We start from the raw sequence: 7,661 nt of genomic DNA, 5'->3' as shown, positions 1-7,661 counted from the left end.
TAGCTTAGAAAAGTAACATACACTTGGAATCTATCTCATAGGAAGACAGTCCCTTTGTCCTTTCTTGGCTGGAAGCCAAGAGGGCATCTTTGGCTTAGTAGATGTTGCTTCTTCGATGCATGTGGTGAAAGAGAGAGAGATGGCTGCCCTGCCCTGTGCTTTTGTCGTTACCTGCACAGGTGAGGCCACGCCCACCTCTAGTCACATGCAGAGGAAGTCTGTCCCAGCCCAGAAGGAAACAGGAAGTTTACCTGCTGGCTGGACAAACATTCCTCCCCATGTGTAAACATGTTCACTCTAGGAATGTTGTACTTGACTGCTCTTGTGTTTCACATCCTACACGAATTCAGCAAGTGTGTTCGAAGTTGACGAGAGAGAGGAAACTTCCACATAAGAAGACGTGAGAAGCTGTCTTTCCCTTTGACTCTGATCCAGCAAGATGCCTTCCAGACTGAGGAAGACCAGGAAACTGAGGGGTCATGCTAGCCATGGCCACGGCCGTATTGGCAAACACAGGAAGCATCCTGGAGGCTGTGGTAAAGTTGGGGGTTTGCACCACCACAGAATTAATTTTGACAAATATCCTGGTGTTGTTTTTTTTGGAAAAGGTGGTATGAGACATTACCACTTGAAGAAAAACCAGTACTTCTGCCCTGCAGTGAATCTGGATAAACTCTGGACGCTTGTTAGTGAGCAGACAAGACTCAACGATGCCAAAAATCCAGCAGGATTAGCTCCAGTTATTGACGTAGTACGCTCGGGCTACTGCAAAGTCCTGGGCAAGGGACAACTGCCCAAACAGCCTGTAATCGTGAAAGCAAAATTCTTCAGCAAGAAAGGCAGAAGAGAAAATCGAAGAAGTTGGTGATGCCTGTGTGTTAGTGGCATAAAGGATTTTTCTATGTATCCAGGCTTCAATAAACACGATTTCAGCTGTGTATTCATAAAAGAAGAAGAAGACATGAGCAGAATATAAGAAGAACCTAATGGATCAGGCCAATGGCCTATCTGGTCCAGCATCCTGTCTCACAACGGCCAGATAGATATGATACGATAATATTTAATGTCATTGTCCCATACAGAACAACGAAACTGAAAAAATCTACATCAGACATTCAAAAACCAACAAGCCTGCTTTCCCAGCTATACCAGCCTGGTTAGCTCCCTAAAAACTCTGATACCCCATAATTAAATACAATATACTCCCATATATAGAGAGCCAGTGTGGTGTAGTGGTTAAGAGAGGTAGACTCGTAATCTGGTGAACCCGGTTCGATTCCCCGCTCCTCCACATGCAGCTGCTGGGTGACCCTGGGCCAGTCACACTTCTCTGAAGTCTCTCAGCCCCACTCACCTCACAGAGGGTTTGTTGTGGGGCAGGAAGGGAAAGGAGATTGCTTTGAGACTCCTTAAGGGGAGTGATAAAGCGGAATATGGGCTACCTTACAATGCGTTTAAAACCAAAATCGCATTTGAATAGAAACTGTTTCTCAGGTGGCTAGTCCTAGTCTTTATAACCCTGTACCTTCTTCCAGAGGCTCCAATACTTTGGCCACCTCATGAGAAGAGAAGACTCCCTGGAAAAGACCCTGATGTTGGGAAAGATGGAGGGCACAAGGAGAAGGGGACGACAGAGGACGAGATGGTTGGACAGTGTTCTCAAAGGTACCAGCATGAGTTTGACCAAACTGCGGGAGGCAGTGGAAGACAGGAGTGCCGGGCGTGCTCTGGTCCATGGGGTCATGAAGAGTCGGACACGACTAAATGACTAAACAACGACAACCTTCTTCCAGAAGGCAGAAGCTGAAAGAGATCATTTCCAGGGTGTGCACTGTCCTGCACTATCTCTGCAGCTTTCTTATGGCACCTGGAAGCATAGATTTGATCCAAGGTGGGAAGAGTGCACCCAATTATTCTCTCCGCAGTCTTTACAACCCTGGATGTCCCAAAGGGAAAACAGCAAGCAGGATCTGGGCGCAAGAGCCCTCTCTCCTCATGTGGTTACCAGGAACTGGTATCTAACTGGCTCTAACTATGGAGGGTTGAGAATAGCCATTGTGGCTAGTAGCCATCAACAGCCCTCTCCTCCGTGAATTTGTCTCACCCTCTTTTAAAGCTATCTAGATGGGTGGCGATCATTGCCTCCCGTGGGAGCGAGTTCCAAAGTTTAACTATGCACTGGGTTAAAAAAGGACTTTCGTTCATCTGCCCTGAATCTTTCACAGGGCTGACAATGCAGAGGGAATGAAGTTTCATATAGACACAGCACACACCAGCTCATTAGGAACCCTCCTAAAAATTTAAAACAAGACAAATCACCTTTCATGGGTAGTACATGGAGATTCAGTGCTATTAGTACTATTAATATGGAGCTGTGAGTGAAGGATGGAAAGGGGGAAGGGTCCTTTTTGGAGCGAGCGATTAGTCCAAACAAGCAGGCATCACCAATATGCAAGGGGAGAAGGGGGAGAAGGAATGTGCAAAAACCCAAAGACCTGAACCCTGGAAGCTGACTCATAAAAGGAATGGGGGAAATGGAAGAGGTCCAGTACCCCCCCCCTCCAAGACGCAAAAATAGGGTGGAACAGGTTACAGTGGTACCTCAGGTTACATACGCTTCAGGTTACAGACTCCGCTAACCCAGGAATAGTACCACAGGTTAAGAACTTTGCTTCAGGATGAGAACAGAAATCACGGGGCGGCAGCAGGAGGCCCCATTAGCTAAAATGGTACCTCAGGTTAAGAACAGTTTCAGGGTAAGAATGGACCTCCAGAATGAATTAAGTTCTTAACCCGAGGTACCACTGTACTGTTTTGGAGGGACAGGGGGTGGGCGGGTGTGCGGGACTCCCTGGTCCTGAATGGAGTAAGTGTGCCCCTGAAGAACCAGGGGCACAGCCTGGGAGTCATTTTGGACTCACAACTGTCTATAGAGTCACAGGTTAATTCTGTGTCCAAGGCAGCTGTCTACCAGCTCCATCTGGTGCACAGGCTGAGACCCCACCTGTCTGCAGACTGTCTCGCCAGAGTTGTGCATGCTCTAGTTATCTCTCGCTTGGACTACTGCAATGCGCTCTACGTGTGGTTACCTTTGAAGGTGACCCGGAGACTATAACTAATCCAGAAGACAGCAGCTAGACTGGTGACTGGGAGTGGCCACCGAGACCACATAACACTGGTCTGGAAAGACCTGCATTAGCTCCCAGTACATTTCCGAGCACATTTCAAAGTGCTGGTGCTGACCTTTAAAGCCCTAAACGGCTTTGGTCCTGTATACCTGAAAGAGCATCTCCATCCCCATCATTCTGCCCGGACACTGAGGTCCAGCACCGAGGGCCTTCAGGCGGTTCCCTCCCTGCGAGAAGCCAAGTTACAGGGAACCAGGCAGAGGGCCTTCTCGGTGGTGGCGCCCGCCCTGTGGAACACCCTCCCATCAGATGTCAAAGAGATAAACAACTACCTGACATTTAGAAGACATCTGAAGGCAGCCCTGTTTAGGGAAGTTTTTAATGTCTGATATTTTATTGTGCTTTTAATTCTGCTGGGATCCACCCAGAGTGGCTGGGGAAACCCAGCCAGATGGGCAGAGTATAAATAATAAATTATTATTATTATTATTATTATTATTATTATTAGTTGGCTTTCAGCTGCTTATGGTTGATACCGTGCAATTAAATTGCACATAAGATGTGAACGTACTGTACAAATATAAAATCAAACCAAAATCAACCAGTTAAGCCAGAGGGAACCAGGAAGAGGGCCTTCTCGGTAGTGGCGCCTTCCCTTTGGAACACCCACCTTAAACACCCACCTTAGGAGAACACTTCAATCTCCCAGGACATTCTATACAAGATCTCAAAGTAGCTGTTTTACTACAAAGGAATTTCAGAAATAGACTGGAAAGAGAAGCTGCTGAACTACAACTCATTGCCAAACTTAAAACCATGGACAGACCTGGTCTGAACAGAGACATTGGATTCTTATCTCATTATACATGACTAAGCCATTTTTCACCTTCTCACCCCTTGCCTTTTCCTGTAAGACCTATTGCAGTCGTTAAGAGTCGTCAACAGGCTCATCTCAGCTATCTGCCAATCTCCCATTCCCACCACCCTTCTGAGTAATACCCCTCCCCACCTTCTCACTATATAGAAGGATCTGGCAACTTCTGTTTCAGTGTATCTGAAGAAGTGTGCATGCACACGAAAGCTCATACCAAGAACTAACTTAGTTGGTCTTTAAGGTGCTACTGGAAGGAATTTTTTTATTTTGACTATGGCAGACCAACACGGCTACCTATCTGCACCTTAATTCAGTCACTGCCAGCTGATGGGTTCTCTGATCTGCCTCTCCTTTGAGTTTCCTATAAGAGCCATGCAGATCCTCCAGAGGCAAAACCCACCTATCTGAGATACAGATTGTAGCAGTTCAAAGCCTCAGACTTCTTCCTCTCTGTTTTGCATTACTCACTCACTCACTCACTGAGAGGTCACTCTCCAAAGAAGGAGATATGTAATTACCCTTGATTGTGTGAGGCTTCTCCTAATTCCCTCCCCCACTGACTCATGCATGCTAAACTCCCCATCTCTAAATGCTTGTTGAATGGAACTCCAATTCAACAAAGCTGTTTTGATGCACTAAATAAATATCAATTGACTACTTTTTAAAAAATAAAATAAAAAGGAGCTTATTTGAGAGGCTTAGTGAGTATGAGGCAGCTGTAGGTTTGCAGGCTTGGCTTTGAAACACAGGCCTTGTTCTAGCAGCTGTCTGCTAAAACCAGGCATTTGAGAGTCACTCTGGTCATTAGGAATGCCACACACAAGAGCTCTCTTTTGCAGGCATGAACTAAGCCCCAAAACATCCTATTTGTCCAACAAGGGCTTGACAGAGGCAGATGGGGAGGAGGGGAGCTGCAGCAGCAGCAGGTCTAGGAGTCAAAAGAGTCTTCCTGAGCAAGCTTTTGATGACCTCTGCAAATAGGAGCCAATAGGATTCCCACTGGGGTAGCCATATGAGTCTATTGCAGCAAAAAGAATGCTTCATGTGCCGCAATATCGTGGCACGTGGCCACAATCTCAGAGTGATGAGAGACCTCAGGATTCCAGGTGTTTACTTAGGGCAGGGGTCAGCAAACTTTTTCAGCAGGGGGCCAGTCCACTGTCCCTCAGACCTTGTGGGGGGCAGGTCCATGTGTCTCACCCCTGAGAGAAAGAGACGAGCTGCTTTGTCTGGCCAGTCACATGGCCCATGGGCAGCCTTGCCCTTCTGCAATGCTTCCATGTCCACTTCAGTAACCAACTGGCATGGTACAGAACTGTGGCTCAGTGGTTAGAGCATCTGCCTTGAAACCAGGTTCACTCCCCAGTGGCACCTCCAGGGCTGGAAGGGACTCCTGCCTGAAACCCCAGGTTGCTGCTGCTGGGCAGTGTAGACCAGGGATAGGCAACCTAAGGCCTGGGGGCCAGATGCAGCCCAATCGCCTTCGGCCCATGGACGGACCGGGAATCAGCATGTTTTTGCATGAGTAGAATGTGTGCTTTTATTTAAAATGCATCTCTGGGTTATTTGTGGGGCATAGGAATTCGTTCATTTTCCACCGCAAAATATAGTCTGGCCCACCACATGGTCTGAGGGACAGTGGACCGACCCCCTGCTGAAAAAGTTTGCTGACCCCTGGTGTAGACAATAGATCAGGGGTCAGCAACTTTTTCAGCAGGGGGCCGGTCCACTGTCCCTCAGACCTTGTGATGGGCTGGACTTTATTTGGGGGGGGGGGGAGAGAATGAATTCCTATGCCCCACAAATAACCCAGAGATGCATTTTAAATAAAAGGACACATTCTACTCATGTAAAAACACGCTAATTCCCAGACTGTCCGTGGGCCAGATTTAGAAGGGGACTGGGCCAGATCCGACCCCCAGGCCTTAGTTTGCTTACCCGTGACTTAGGGTTTGATTTCTAGGTTTATCTAGGTTTGGTTCCTTTTCAACGAAGGTCAGCAGAGACTCTGGAGTCTTTAGGATATATGGTTTTATTTACACACCTATAGAACGTGAACATAGGATGGTGGGGCTCACGGCATTAATACCCCAGCAGATTTTGCTTCTCCATCAGTCACAGCTTTGGATCCAGGACAGAGCAAGCAGGTCTCTGTGTATCCAGCTCCCACCCTCCTCCCAGCTCAGCTCTCACATACCTCTCTGGCAATTGTTCTTTTACCCAGCAGTTAGGTTGGGATAGGAGGCCTACCCATTCATTCTATGGCACAGAGCAACTCCTATGGTGCTTGACTAGTCAGCCAAAGCCATTGTCTGGAGAACGGGACTGGTTTGGCAAGCTTGCTCTCATACCTTCTACCCCCCAGAGATGCAGGAGCCCAAAATTGGAAGTCACTCAGGGCATCATCAAGACTGCCCCCCCCAAAAAAAACCCTCATAACAAGGGAAGGTTTGCCAGACAAATGTCATGAGGCAAGTGGGATCTGCCTTGCCTCTCCTTGAACTGAAGAATGAGCTCATTTTGCACAGAAAGTATCCCAGAGAGGGCAGTTCAAGTTCACGCTGATGGCAAAAGTTCCTGGGAACACAACACACAAACCCTTAGGAAGTCATTTGGCTGGAAGAGTTGAACACATGCCGGGCTGAATGGTGCCAGAACAAGCACCAGGCACGGCAAAGTTGGGCTGCCTTTGACCAAGGGGTCAGCGCTGAAACCCTGGAAATTGGGGAGATGGAATGCCACACAGTGTGATCAATCTGAGAAGAGAGACTGATCCTGCTCCTGCTGCAGAATTCAAAAGGCTGTTTCTTTTTTAAAGCTGCCTGTGTAAATAGCTTCTCTGTGTCCAGGAGAAAAGGGAGAAGGCAGGAGAGGAAGAGGCTTGACAAAACCCAGCCTTGAGCCCAGAGTCAGGCACTAGGAGGCATCCAAAGGGTTTTGATGAGGGCAGGAGGCTGGTCACTGGATATAAAGTGCCCCAGCCAGTGGAGAGGAGAGGAGCTGTCCCTAAATGCAACTTCAATCCTGAAATGAAGAGTGGAATAGGGGAGTCTCCCCAAAAATTCCCACCAACTGTTCCAGAGTTTATGACCATATTTTTCGCTCTATAGGACGCACCCAACCATAAGACGCACCTAGTTTTAGAGGGGGAGGACAAGAAAAACAATTCTCTCCCTCTCTGTGCAGCGCCCCTTCAGCGAAGCGGCAGGAGAAACGGAGCCCCTTCCATTTCTCCTCCCGTTTCGCACAGAGGGGGAAAGCTGCGCAGCGCCTCTCCAGCGAAGCGAAGCCAGGAGAGCAAGAGGGATTGGTGCACACCAACCCCCCTCGCTCTCCTGGCTTCAGGGATAGCCGCCCAAAGCCTCCGGAGCGCAGCAGGAGTGCCCCCTCTGCGCTTTGGAGGCTTCGCGTTGCTTTTGCTGAAGCCATGGAGCCTGCATTCGCTCCATAAGACGCACACACATTTCCCCTTAATTTTTGGAGGGGGAAAAGTGTGTCTTATAGAGTGAAAAATACTGTATTTTGGGATGAATTGCTGCTGATCTCCTGGCCTCAGAATCATGGACTCCCCAAGACATGAAGGGGTTTGGGGTGAAATCCAGAATCAACAGGTTGCCAAAAAACAACAACAACAACAACAACAGTGGAGGAAAGACATG

General features: G+C 48.2%; 1 protein-coding gene across 1 annotated transcript; it reads left to right on the top strand.

The window, feature by feature from the left end:
* Positions 1-413: 413 nt before the first annotated feature.
* Positions 414-941, top strand: LOC310710451 (large ribosomal subunit protein uL15-like). Its single transcript, XM_083511320.1, has one exon. It carries the CDS (start codon positions 440-442, stop codon positions 866-868), a length of 429 nt encoding a protein of 142 aa, XP_083367446.1. The 5' UTR covers positions 414-439; the 3' UTR covers positions 869-941.
* The last annotated feature ends 6,720 nt before the right edge of the window (positions 942-7,661 follow it).

Source organism: Podarcis liolepis (assembly GCF_965112155.1).
Source record: "Podarcis liolepis genome assembly, chromosome: 7".
In the NCBI taxonomy this organism is placed as follows: Eukaryota; Metazoa; Chordata; class Lepidosauria; order Squamata; family Lacertidae; genus Podarcis; species Podarcis liolepis.
Note: the sequence above shows the minus strand (reverse complement) of the source record. Positions and strands in the feature narration are given on the sequence as shown.

Excerpts from the sequence above, each read along its gene's own strand:
- LOC310710451 (XM_083511320.1), top strand. The coding sequence starts at position 440 with ATGCCTTCCAGACTGAGGAAGACCAGGAAACTGAGGGGTCATGCTAGC.